General features: G+C 42.4%; 1 protein-coding gene across 10 annotated transcripts in view; it reads left to right on the top strand.

The window, feature by feature from the left end:
* Positions 1 to 14,203, top strand: part of mtmr4 (myotubularin related protein 4) — a 36,575-nt gene that overhangs the window by 6,115 nt on the left and 16,257 nt on the right. For 7 of the 10 annotated variants that reach the window (XM_061701780.1, XM_061701786.1, XM_061701784.1 and 4 more), the window contains 6 exons: positions 8,041 to 8,130; positions 11,150 to 11,266; positions 12,797 to 12,826; positions 13,253 to 13,335; positions 13,671 to 13,837; positions 13,962 to 14,058. In XM_061701780.1, the coding sequence (XP_061557764.1) occupies positions 8,041 to 8,130; positions 11,150 to 11,266; positions 12,797 to 12,826; positions 13,253 to 13,335; positions 13,671 to 13,837; positions 13,962 to 14,058 (584 nt within the window). Of the gene's footprint in view, positions 1 to 2,911; positions 3,535 to 8,040; positions 8,131 to 11,149; positions 11,267 to 12,796; positions 12,827 to 13,252; positions 13,336 to 13,670; positions 13,838 to 13,961; positions 14,059 to 14,203 lie in introns of those variants that run through there. The other 3 variants (XR_009770158.1, XM_061701777.1, XM_061701778.1) reach the window with 2 other exon arrangements.

The following is a 14,203-nucleotide window of genomic DNA, read 5'->3' as shown; positions in this document are numbered from 1 at the left end:
GACGTTCCCCATTTCCTCTTTGAAAGGAAGGGTATCATCATAAAAAGACACAGCCGGTCTCCTCGCTCTTACTCAGCCAGTACTTCGAGAGAACGAACGGTGACCAGATGAGGCACAAGTTATTTCAAAAGACCCGTAGGCACAGCTTTTTTTCAGCACAAATGGGAGGTGCGGGGGGAGGATATGTGTCCCAAAGTTCCGGTCAACTGAGTGGACAGAATGCAAACGTGGCGGGGCGCCCAGTACTTTGCTTTTATGGGGCACTCAATCAAGCAGTTGGTTTAATTGGAGGCGTGGTTGACGAGCAAATAATGTGCCCGCCCATGCATGTAAATGAGAGAAGACAGACCGTAGTTTGTCCAGGGTTAGCCCTATCCTAACATTCAGTTTTATACAGTTCTCCATTCTTTAACTTAGTAGCTGCATTTGAGGCGGGTGAAAATAAATATTGAGTCTCCTATTTTCTTCTATAGATGCAACATAAGCCTTTAATGAGGCGTGTGATATCTATGAACATGCCTGTGAATATGGTATTTCATCCAGGTAATTTTATTCTCAGGGCAATGAATCGATCGCAACTGGACTGTTCTGTTTTTCTTTCATCCGAGCAAGCTTCATCAGTTCATGCAACAAAGCTTAGTTGGGACGCACTAGCCTACATATGTCTCTGAACTACTGTAATATCACTGATTGTGTTAATTTCGCTTCTCAGTTCTTTCAGGTGGCATTAGAAGACATTTTGCTCCATTGGTAATAGGATCCTTTTAATCCAGTCTTGTGAAGCAGCGATTAATTGCTTTCCGGCTTCCAGCATTCTCACTGAAACAATAAGGGAAGTATTGAGTTCATATTGTTTTCCACGCGTGCTGCTGGATCGTAAGTTGGATAATGACAGCATTGAAGCTAGGACAATGGTGTTATTTTATCCTGCCTCTGGAGTTATAATGTATGGTAACACTACCCCTTAGCACTTAGGAGAACAGGCTACTGACTTTGTTTTGCTGGCCGACATGAGTTGCCTGTGTGTTTATTGCGGTATATGTTTGTAGACCAATAGTTCTACCTCGGTAATTGAAAGAGATCAACTAATGGGAACGTGTTTGTGTAATCCATCTGAAAGGCAACGCATCACAAAATAACCTCCTTGGTAGAGGTAATATGTTTCCAGGAATTGTCCTTCCAGTTGAAAAAGGGAGCAGCCGGCATTTTTCGCCTCGAATGCTTCACTACAACTTGGGTAAGATCAGGCTCAGTGCAGTTCTTCACATAGGACATGTTCTGCAATCATTGTAGCAGCCTACCTAATTTGTGGAAAATGTTCCAACTCGTAACTTCGTATTGTAAATGTTTTGCTAAGACTTTCCACTTTAATGTTGTTAGAGGCCCCCTTGGTACTGCCTGTTCATATTCATATACAGTGGTGCCTTGAGGTAGGAGCTTAATTTGTTTCGTGACCACGCTTGTATCGGGAAACACTCATCTCAAATCATGTTAATGGCCCATTACTGCCAGCAACTGTTATTGCAAAGAAACCAATGTGAAGTGATGGTGGTTGTACGTTGTCAAGTTTGATGCGCCATCTAGCGGTGGAGGGTCCGAAACACACTCCTATGTCAAAATTTGCTCGTATCTCAAGACAAAAAAATGGTCACGTGATGGCTCATATCTCGAAAAACCCGTATCTCAAGGCGCCACTGCAAAGTTGTCCACAGCGGCGTGACAATGTAATCCCAGCATTGGTGCAGTGGTACTTGCTGTCCTGCTTTCCTAAAATAAGACCTGAGAAACAGGAGGCCAAATCTGTTGTTCACTTTTGCACTTGATTTGCGTGGGTGTGGTTTTCTAAAGGCCCTACCATTGGCTGGCGACCAGTTCAGGGTGTGCCCCACCTCTTGTTCCATGTGAGCTTGGATAGGCTCTAGCTCATCTGCGACCCTAGTCAGGATAGGTGGTATAGAAAATTGATGGATAGATTAGATGACCCTGCAGTAATATTAATTTGGAAAAGTGGATGCTAAAATTCCATTTGATATACTGTACCATATGGTACAATTTTATATGTATAAACAAGAAATTTGTAGCTTTTGGTTTCTGATGGTCTGGTTGCATGCATTATATTAGAATGAACAATTTAGGAATAAGTCATTTTTATATATTTATTTTTTTTGTGGGGGGGGGGGGGCGTATGAAGTTGTTCTTACCGAAGAACTATTAATTTTCTTTCCTGGGAACACTACTGAAATGTTATTGGGCTTCTGCTTCCTCTTGAGGTAAAATGTGAAGCATTCAATACATTTCCAGGTTTTATTTATTATTTTTCCTATTATGACAGCAAATGTTACATTGCACTTTCCAGTGATGTTAATCTCTCATTTTGCCAGTGCTGTCTGCTATTGCACACGCAGGACATATGCTGCAACAAGACATATCCTGCATGTTACATAATGTGAAGTTATACAGCTGATGGCGAATGGATGTCCCGACTGCCAGTGCAGCAATGGGGTGGTGACAGATGAGGTCCTGGTGTCTCCCTTTGTTCTATCGGCACCATTGAAATATTAGGACCTTCAAAATCTGAAAATATGCTGTGGCTGAAAGCAACACAGAGCGGTACTATACATGTCACCCACATTCTTAGCTGGGGGACAGGAAGCGGCGGTGTCTGTAGAATGCTGTGTCACTGGAGATCTCTGCATAGTCACTTTCCTCGGCAACCCCTCCCGTTCCTATCCACTGCAATGCAATTCATTTTTTTTCCCCTCCCCAAATCACGTGCTATTCATGAAATGATGTTGTGCTGGTGTCCAACCAGGCTGCTCCATTTATGAGGATGAGTGGCACAGCCTCCACTGACAGCTGTGTGCGCGCTTCATTATCAAGGCGGCTGATGTCGGGTGGTGCATGCATAGGAGCCAAAGCATCCTCTGTGCGCCGGCGCTAGTGTGCGCTGTACCTTGCCTCGTTGCTGAGGGAGTGCCGTATTTATGAAATGTCGGTGAAGGGTGAACAAGGAGGGAGTGGGGGAGGAGTACAGAGATGAGAGGGAGACGAGAAGAGAAATGTGAGCGTGTGAATATGTTGATGCTAATGCAGAGGGCGGAGCTTGGTTGCCATCTCCCTCTGCCTTACCATCTCTCACTGTCCTCGTGTTTTTCCCCCTCTGTCTACTTACCTTACAGCATCTGCTGTCTCTTGTTTTCCCCTCAACTCTACTGACCCAGTGGACTGCTGCCCTTTTTTTGTATCTTTATGGACTTTCTCAGCACATGGCATGAGGGGGGTGTGGTGCGGTGAATCCTTGAATTAAGAGGGACTGGCGTGTTATCCCGCAGTGTGAATAAGGCGGGGGCTGTGGGGAAGGTAAGCGGAGGGCTTCGTGGTGGAGAGGATCCGGTTGAGAAGAATGGTGGTGCCGGCTCCTCGTGCGGTGATCGTGCTGCTCCGCCATAGGCTGCGTGTCATCCAAGCACAGCCCCACGTCGCCTCGACATGAGCGTGGCAGGAAGGGCATCCTGCTCCATGCTCAACTGCTTTGTAAGTCCATGGGCTTTTGTCTTCATTTCATCTTTTATATTCACGACTGTTTGCCTTTTGATGATTGTGCACCCACCTCACCCTAACTTGCTATTGGGGCTGCCTGCCAATCACTGAGGGGAGGGTGTTGTTGGCGCTGCTCGATACACGTGAGTGCTGCAGTTATTGAGTAACCTATGCAGACTCAATCTCGTGTCTTGTCATGTTTAAGGTGATAATGAAAAAGCTACTTTTATTAAAGTCATCACGCCACTGTGTTGTGTGGCAGGGATCTGAGCTGGTTGCTCACTGATCCTGATTGGATGTCAGGAGGCTGGCGGTTAAAATGTGCGCTGCCCTGATGAAACGTATTGCTCCGTCGGCCTTAGTGCTCATGTACGTTCACTGCAGCACGGAGCAGTGCTCAGAGTGTCGGGATGTAACAAACTGTTCGTGACGATGACTGATACCAAACAGGTGGCTCACTTAGTTTCTATCTTTGGTCCTGGTGGTGAAAAGACCGAGGAGGGCTAAGAACAAGACTCTCTCTTTCTCATCTATGGATTTTGATTATCTGATGGACTGTTGGCAAGCCTCTAACTTTTTTTTTTTTTTTTTTTTTTTTTTGTGGGTTAGTTTTCTTCAAGTTCTTCGTCGTATACAATGAAAACTACACAAATGTAGATTTTACATAATTGGTTTTTAAAGGGTAAATATTGAGGAGAATTGATTTTAATTGCTTTATGAAGCAAGTAGTTGTGTCTCTAGAGTGCCTACCCACCCATCATGTGTGAAATTAAACTTTATCAGCCTATTTTTGAAAATGTGTCTGTGAGCCAGCCATTTCCAATGTTGCCACGTTGTGACATCACAATTTTTACCATGCATTACATAGACAATGTTATGTATGAAGTGCTGCTTCCACGAGTGAACATGCTTTTATTGTCTTTATGGGCACTTGCGTTCCCCACCCCAAAACTCTGGGCTCTGTTGCCGCAAGGAGAAGCAGCTCTAGCCCCAAGGCTCAGTCTCTGTTTTCCATTTGCTTGCGTGAGGCAGGACTAAAACTCGCTAGATTTAGCAAGGCAAGAAATAGGATGGCTAAAGTACACTATAATTCCTATTGTTTGACAAAAGGAGTTTCACAGAAATGTTTTGAAACACCTGGGAACTGTTTTGAATTGTGAAAAGTGTCAGTTATGTTCAATCCCCTTTTGTGGCTGTCTGATGAAAACTGACTTTGACTTGACAACAAAACGTGATGCTCATTCACATGCGTTTTCCTGCATGTACAATGGAACGTGTGATGCAGGATGACTTAAGTTGCTTTCAATTCAAAATAGTCGCGTTCCAGAGCATACGATGTAAAGTTAATGAATTCATCCCGAGGTCAAACTGTCACCATCATTTAAAAAAAAAAATAAAAAATAAACTTTAACTGCAGAGGCAATGTTTTAAGTAACTTTTTAACTAACTTTGATACAAGTATAAATAATTACACCACTGTATAATAAACCAGAAATGTAGTGCAATCCCTGACAGACTCATAACAGAGGGATCATAAAACAGAGTTTGATAAAGGAATATTTTTTATCTTGTTTTATGGATACACATTATAATAATCTGGTTGAATTGGGCAGTATGCTGATTTTAGGTCAAATATAAATGTAATGCGTAGACCTTGTGAGATTTGTGGAAATATTACCTTGGGTGTAGCCATCGAGAACTGAAAATAAATTTGCTCCTCGAAAGTGTGTTGATCATAGGAAGCTATTATTACATTCACCCATGTCCTCGTTTGGAAAAGGAACATAATGGGCAAGTTTCCCGAAACATATACAGTGAAGGAGGAAAAAAAGTTGTCGAAGAACAGAACAGAGTGCATGCCTTAGCTGTTAAACCTAGTTTTTTTTTTTTTTTTTTTTTCTCTCCATGCTTCTGAAAAATAAAAGAATAAATTACAGTGCAGCATGCACAGATGTCACTGAATAGCAATGCTAGCGGATAGCTGGGAGAGGCGCCAGCACGCCCGCGACCCTAGTGATGGTAAGCGCTACAGAAAATGGCTGGATAACTGGTGACTTGACTACAAATATTCCTTTAATGGTCAGACAAACAGAAAAGAGCTATTGTAATGCTCAACATAAAGCCAAATGGCAATAATTTTGAATGAAGCAATAAACGTCATCATTGATGACTTAAAGCGTTGTTTTGTTTCTGTGACCACATACGAGCAGAGATTTCATTTCAGTATTTTGTGTTGCTTTTGAAGTGGCTGCAGTGCCGCTGAGTCATCGGTTCTTCCATGTCACTGGCCGTGTAATTTGTCTGTGCCCTTCGAAATGGATGAACACTGCCAGTCCTTTCGTGAAATTGGGTTGTAGCATATTGCTCTCATTGTCACCATCTTTGTAGTCTTGACTGCTGCTATGGAACTCCTTTTTATTCACTTTTTCCAAAATATGCTTTCACAACAAAATGGAGCTGTTGCCGTTGAATTCAAAATAGTTTTCTCTGCTTATGCACACCAACTAAATTAAGACTGCAAGTAAGGCCAAACACTAGCGATGCCTTTTGTTTTCAGCTCTGTATCTCTTACCTACGCACTCACCGAGGAAGAAAAGTGCATGCTCTTATTTTTGGGGGTCCCAAAGCGCACATTGGCAGCATGGTACACTAATGGTTTGCACATCTGCCTTATAGTTGGCAAGCTCGATGTTCAAATCTCTGCACTGGCCAATTGAGAGCTCTAAATTGTCCATTTTGTGAGTGTGAATGGTTGTTTATGTGCCCTGAGAACAACTGGGGACCAGTCAAGAGTGATCCCCCACCTCTCGCCTGAAGTCAAATGCAGCTCACCTGTGACCAAAATGAGGACAAGCGCTGTAGAAAATGGGTGGATGTACAAATAGAACGACGTTAAGTATATCTGCACAGCTTGTTACTCAACTGAATTGTTTGTATCATAGTTTTCAAAACCCCAGTCTCCCGTTTCCTCAGTTCGTACATACTGTTCTTGTTCAAGTTCTGAGATTGTAATTGGGCAGAACCTTCAGAACACTGTGATCTATTAAATATTTATAATGCCAGAGAAGGGATGGGCAGAAAAGGTGCATTTGAAAAGATTTGTCATGCTCTGAGGTCCTTGTTCTTGACCCATTACTGTAGTCTGCAATCTGGCCTGGCTCTTTTTCAGAATAGTTTTTCATATTTCATTTGCTCTTCACCTGCATTCACTGACGCCTTTTTTTTTTTTTTTTTTTTTTTTTTTTTATATTATATATAAATACAGTACTGAAAAAATGTCCTAACCCTTGTCTTCCGTCTTGAGTATGAGCAGAGCAGCCTTTTAGAAATATACAGGTATATTGCACACATTCACGACTTAACATACCGGTGTCAGATAGTGGTTCACTCATCTGCTCACAAAGCCTCAACCAGATTTAGTAATCTTTTGATTAAGGAGAGAATAAAAAATAAAAAACGTTATCAAACGATTGCTGTCGCCACGACAACCAGACATTGTTGGAGCATATGCAAGATTTTTGTTTGTATTTTTCCCTGTCCCTCTGCACCTTTTGTGTTGGATGGATTATTTGTTTTGAAATAGTTTTTTTCCAGAGTGATGGCACAATCTCTTCACTGATCTGCTACGTCATGCCTGCAAGGCTTCTAGTTATCATTCATTATTATCAGAGGATCGAGACATTAAATCTGCTTGTGCTCTCACTTTTCTCAGCGATGACATTTGAAAAGAGGCTTTTGCTTGTGTGCACGCACGCGCATGTCCGGTTCAGCACTTTCATTTGTACTTGGACCAAGGTGTGGGGGAGGGTGTGCAGGCTAAAAACAGTGACGAGGCAAAAAGACTCGTGCTCAGGCCAGCTGTGCTCCATATTTCGGAGATGGTGACGTCTCTGATTCTTTAATCTTGTGATACTGAGACGCCTTGCCTCTGACTTCATATTGTTCTCTAGAAGTAAAGACGGGTTTAAGTTTCAGTCTCACTGATGATTCTGTGATGAACTCTCTTTGCTTTACTGCAAGGTCAAGTGTCAGTCGTCTTCAGAATCAACAACTTGATTTATGATCGTCAGGAAGCCTTGATGGCTGACACATAAACAATTATGACTGCGTAATGGCCAGTGGATGCACTACCCTTTCCCCTACTTTATTTTTGTCCCCTCTGGAATAATAGCAAGTTTTGTCCTTTTGTTTTATATTGAATTTTTGCTCTCTCATGGTCAATGCACGTGATTACGTGTTGTCCGTGGGGCAGTAAGTGCACATTGTGAAATTTTGTGAGGCATATTCCACAATCCACATCAAAGGCCAAGCAAGCACCCTGATGCACTCTGAGAATATTAACCTCGTTTGCTTTATACTGACATTCATTCCTCAGTGACCACTCCTGTGCTCCATTTGTATTGCGGTATGGTTTTAGTTGTATTTGTCTTTTTTGATTTTTTTTTTTTAATGGATCCTGTAGTGATGACAAAATGATTTATTTTAACTGTTTATGTGTAGGGTGAAGAGGGCCCTCCCAGTCTGGAGTACATCAAGGCCAAGGATCTATTCCCCCAGAAGGAGCTGGTGAAGGAAGATGAAAGTCTTCAGGTAAATGGAACCATGTTTCATCCACCCTTGACAAACACTTAAGTTTATTTCCTTTAGCAAGCACTTTTAGCTACAGTCCTATGGATTACAATTGATTTAAAAACAAAAACGCACATACAATCTTTTTTTTCCCCTCTGTTTAAGAGACCTTAATCTATCAGTGAGGCGCAGTCCGTTGTTGCACTGTAGTTTTTTAAAGGGCACATTAATCATACATTAAATTGTGCCTGCAGGTGGTTGTTGCACACACGCAGGGACATGCTGGAGATAGGCGAGAGATTACAACAAAATGATCAGTGTGAAAAATTTGATAACAGGATAAGCAAACACAGATTTGTCTGTGCACAAATTAACTCGCACACGTGATCAACACGGGCTCCTATTTTATATTGCATTGATGTTGTACTGTCAGTAGTGATCGGATAAAGAAGCTAGAAGTAGCAGCTCTCCGGGAAAAACGGTTCAGCATTTTGGATCAGATCGAGTCGACAAATAAGAGACAAGTTTCTCCCCAGCAGTAAATCATTCGTTTCCTAATTAATTTAAATAGTAACTCACCAAGAGCCCAGGAACCAATGCAGTGGAACATCTCTAAGACCTGGTGGACATCCTGTTTGGAATTTGATGCGATTTTTACCATAAGAAAAATAAATGGAAACACAGTAGCACCTTGAGTTACAACTTGCGGGTTTTTTTGTGTTGTGAGCTATTGGTTGGTTGATGTCTTGCTTTGTTTTGCCAGCCACAATTTGAATTATGAATGAACTTTAGCTACGCCACTGCTCGAGTGAAGTGGGGAAAAATGCACAGCGACAGTCTCGGTGAAGGGGGCAGTCTAATACAAAAATGAAAACACTTGCAAGGAACATTTGAGGATACCCTAAAACTGGAGTGATGTGGCAGGCACAGCGTCACCACTCAAAAAGGCTTAATGTCGGACCCGGTGTTATGGTTGTCCACTGGGTGCCACGTGCGACCGGGGGGAATCCTATTAATTAATTACGTGATATATTTTCAAAAGAACTTTGAACATCGTCACTTGAAACTGTTAAAATTATCCCGATAGCAACTTTGTTTGGCTAGCATCAAATTGAATTGTGGAGATCTTTATTTACAATACCCCAGCCGTGGTAGGTGCAGTGGCCAGGACAAGCAGTTTCCTCCTTGATGATCATCCCAGGTTGTTTGTGGTTCAATCAAAAAGTAAATGTAAAAAAATATATATATATAGTATATATGGCACCTCAAAATGTTGTTTCTCACGTCATATTCTTACATTGAATCACTAGTTAACACATCAAATGAGAGAATAAAAGGCTTTGCAGTAACTTAATACTTGGTAATTGTTCTCATTTTAGGCATCTTGAAACATCTCATTGCATTTGTTGGTGCCTCTCCCACTTGCACATGGCCTCCCACATTGTGTCTGATTTTGTGAAGACACTCCCACGATAGTTTCACTGACTGGCGAGTTTCCTTGCAGGCAATCCCCCACTAAATATATTGCTTAAAAGTACACCCTTCTCCTTTCTCAGCTGTGATGCATGCATGCAGCTGTGTGCACACTTGCATGTTCTCATTGGCCGGCTTCCTCAACTGGAAGTCACGACTCACAAGCCGCTGTTATTCATGAACCTCGCTCTCTTACGCGTCTATTCTTGGTCTCGCTCGCTCTGTCTCTCGCTCTCTTTTTCTAAATTATTTCTGTTGCTGAAGTCCTGTGGAGGACATGTGACACTATCTTCTGCTGCACTTGCAGGCTCTCTGTGACTCATGCATCTACTTTTGGAGTGCAGTTGGTTTAATGCTGTCAGGCTGTACAACATGTTAATTGTGGCACTCTCAGCAGGACACCTTTGGTCTCTTCCGCAGTGTAGCAAACAGACCAAAGCCTCACATTCTCATTTCTGCTGCTGTTGAATCAATATTTAATTCAATTGGATTACATCCCCAATGTTTCTCCCCCCCCCCACCCCACCCCCGACTGCAATGCATTTCGACATTTCACCATCAACAAGTCCGTACTCTTCAGACATTTAGCTATATAATCTATTTATCTCTGTAATAAGCAAATATTTTATAAATAGAGGCATCGCCATATATCTGAATAGCCGGTGTCAGGCAGCCTACTGCCTATATTTGGCTGTTTCGGTATCAACATGCAGAGTACAGTGTGTTCCAATTCCCAGGTTAAGCTGTACCGACATGCATTCAACCAACGCGTACGCAATGCAGGTGCAGTGACGATTCGATACGCCACATTGAACAATTTCCCCGAAACAGCCACATTTATTGTCCGTCTCATGACAACTGTAGTTGCTGTAAATGTTTCATCCAAATTTGTCGTCCTGTCTATTGTGGCTTCCCTATGTGATTTAAGACTGTGCTGTTAACCCAGTTGGATGAAGTTTTAAGTGAGCTTGACTTTTCTGATATTTTACAATAATCCCCATCTGCTCTGCTGCATGTCCTCTTTAACATGCATCAGTGGGTCCTCCCCTGCGTGACTCAACATTGCCTGCTAGTGTGGTCCCACCACCAGCCAAACGGCGGGACTGGGCTTGCAATCGTTCCCCGATGTGATGATACTGGAAGACACGTTAGTGTAGGCAGATAATCATGCAGATGTGATGAGTGGAAAGAGTCCATGTGAGTCAAGACCAAATGGATGACGCAGCTGTCAAATTCTCTGATTAAACAGTGATGGCAGAATGATAATGCGTCTCAGGCTTTAGATTTCAGGTGCTTGGAAATCATTTAATCTCTGTACTGATCGACACTCGGCAAATGATCAAACCGTTCAAAAGACGGTACAGTAACTTATGTAACAGCTAGACTGTCGCACAAGTTTTCAATTTATATATATATATATATATATATATATATATATATATAGTGGTGATTCATTGTTCCCAGATCTGGGACTCTCATAGTCTCAAGTGTAAAATGATCTGTGAATCTACTCTGTGCTAATGTGTTGCTATTTGTGTTCCTACAATCTGTGCGCTTGTCTTTACAGGTCCCCTTCCCAGTTCTTCAGGGGGAAGGGGTGGAATATCTTGGCCATGCAGATGAGGCCATCATTGCCATTTCAAACTACAGACTCCACATAAAGTTCAAGGAGTCTGTCATTAATGTAAGTCCACCTCAAAGACCAAACTCATACAAAAGAGCTACATTACTTATTTCAGTCACAATTTTGTACAGGTATGTAACTGCCTCTCTATATCACGGTTCACCTATTGCGGATTCAGTGAGTTTCAGATTTAAAAAGTTTTTGTTTTGTTTATCCTACTGCTGATAATTTGCCATATCATTGGGGATTTCTTTACATATATTTTTTTATTGTCATGGTAAAATATGCATTATCTAGCCTAAAACAAAATGAAAATTCATTAAAACACATATATTACAAAGAGAAAAGACCTGTACTGTACATGAGCTCAGTTGTGCTGAGCACTGAGATTTCCGTGTCTTTGAATGCATCGCTTGTCCTTGCGGGGGCAACCTAGGAAGGAGGGAGGATCAGAGAGAGAGTTTGACGGCCTCGGTTACGTCTCACAGTAACTGTTTCGTTACTTTATCAATAAATGTGTAAATAGACTGTCTTGGTGTTTTGTTACAATACTTGATTGTCCAAACGTTCTGTGCCTTCCAAGGTTAGCAGTTAGCGGCCAAGGAAGGTGGTAGCAGTAGCAGTAAAGAGGCAACTTCACGGCCTGTTGAAGGAAGGGAGAAGGTTTGTGCCTGTTGGCAGCCATTATGGCATACATGAATCATAAAAGGACATAAATAATATCCGGGTGAAAGCTGTAATGCTCTGTGCAGTGCATTCAAAATTGGCATCAATTTCAACTGTAATGGTGAGTAACCTTACAGAATCGTATAGGTTGTTAATATTATGTATGTTTAAGAGTATAAAAATTGTTTCGGTATAGGAAATGGTTATAAGTATGGTCGATCTTAAGTGGTAAAGATGAATAAGTGTGGGACTGGAGGGATTCATACAGCTTTAAAAATGTATTGAGGAAGGTGGGGGGACGGCCCCCACTTTCACCCATCGCGTGGGTGGTCCGGAACCTGACCTCCATGATGAAAGCGAGGGAAATCGCCAATCTACGTATTTCAACGGCATTGACCGGGTGTGATCTGCATCACTTGAACCATGCCGTGTAAATCCAGCCATAAAGACCTCGTGACGTCATTCACGTGGAGAAACGATGCTCCTTTTCCAGAAAGGCTGGCATTGTAGAACAGATAGCAAGGACAAGGACAAATCAGATGCTAACACAGGCCCTTACACTGACTAGCGACTGTGACCCTTGCGGCATAGATGAACTCTTGTGTTGAATGCTAACAATCCACAACCTCTCCCCCACACTCCCCGTTCACAGGTTATCCTCATTCTTTCAAGCTGTTGTGTTGCCCTTTGCTCCTGTCCATGTTTGTCTTTCCCTCCATGATTTCAATTTTGCAAGGTTACGTGGTCACGCGGCGTGAGCACGCTGTGTGATCCGCTCAGTTATCTGACATCCTTCAAACTTTCACGTTTTCTTTCCCTTTTAACTTGTCATTCTTTATTTTTCCCTGATTTTAATTATGTTTCCATTTCCTCTTGTCTTGTGTCCTCCGTCTCTGTGTGCTCCATGTTGTCCCTGTGCTTTAGACCTACCCAGATGTGGACAATGAAATATCTGTGAGTACCTCATGTAAAAACACCCCTTGCCCAAGTTGCCACAGAAATGGCACATTTTCCACTACACCGCAAGGACATAATTGCATCTTATATCTATATAAAACAATGCAATGCTAGAGTTTCCCGCAACCCTGCTCAGTGTTTGTGCTGCAATAGGTTCAGTAATGTGTTCAATGTGGGACGGGCAAGCACCTTCCTTACTGCCACACATTTATTATTTAAAAGTGTAGACACTCCTATGGACATAGTCAGGTTTACAGTTGCTGGTTTATGTGACAGAGGCCTTGAAAGTGTGATGGAAAAGGGCTAGCTTGGATTGGTCTATTGCCGATCTGTGTGTGGTAGCCTTAGCAGATGTGCTTGTTGTAAGTCTTCTCTGTCAGCAGGATCAAGCTCATGTCATACGCTCTTTGTCTCCCCCTACAGGTACCCCTCAGGCTGATTGAGAGCGTGGAGAGCAGAGAGATGGCGCAGCTGCACATTATCTGCAAAGATTCCAAAGTTGTCAGGTAGAGAAAAAAATAAACTGAGGACATTAGACTATGTGGAAATATGTTTGGTTTACCCCTGTTGTCCTGTAATGTTATATTTGCTAGCCCTAACCCTCTTGCTAATTGGCCACTTTCTATCAATTAATCAGTTGCTCAAGTAGTGTCGAAATAATTGGACATTTTTAGTTAGTTAGTTAATGAGTTTATTTGAAAGGGGACAATGCAATTATTATTTTTTTACAAATCTTTCTTCTGTTATCCACAATGTATGACTCAAATACTGTGATATGATGATGGATAGCAAACACTTTCTAATCCAGAAGTGGCAATTTTTTTTTTAATGCGTTATATAGATGCCACTTTACAACATTCAAGCAGTGCCAGGAATGGGTCAAGCGTCTGAGCAGGGCCACAGCTCACCCGTCACGCCTGGAAGACCTCTTCGCCCTGGCCTATCATGCATGGTGCTTGGGAGGCAGTGCTGATGATGAGGACCAGCATGTGCATCTGTGTCGCCCAGGTCTATACAAATGCACACACGAATTATGTTCTTTTTACAGCACATTTTGACAGTAGGACCTTTTGAAAATGCTTTCCCCCCCCCCCCCCCCCCCCTTATGTGCCCTTGTTCCATTTGTCTGTAGGTGATCATGTGCGTCAGAGAATGGAAATGGAGGTCAAAAGGATGGGCTTCGACACACAAAACATCTGGAGGATGTCAGCCATTAATTGCAACTATAAGTACGTCACATGTACTATAAATGGCATGACATCTCTTTCACATCTTTCAATCTTAGCATTAAAGTGATGAGTGGTTCGATTGGACTTTTATAGGCATTTTGGCAAGTCTCCATTCAGCATTTGTATCCAGTCTGACTGGTGTGTG

This window comes from Phycodurus eques, chromosome 17 (genome assembly GCF_024500275.1).
Source record: "Phycodurus eques isolate BA_2022a chromosome 17, UOR_Pequ_1.1, whole genome shotgun sequence".
Lineage (NCBI taxonomy): Eukaryota > Metazoa > Chordata > Actinopteri > Syngnathiformes > Syngnathidae > Phycodurus > Phycodurus eques.
This window is presented reverse-complemented; position numbering and strand designations above follow the sequence as displayed.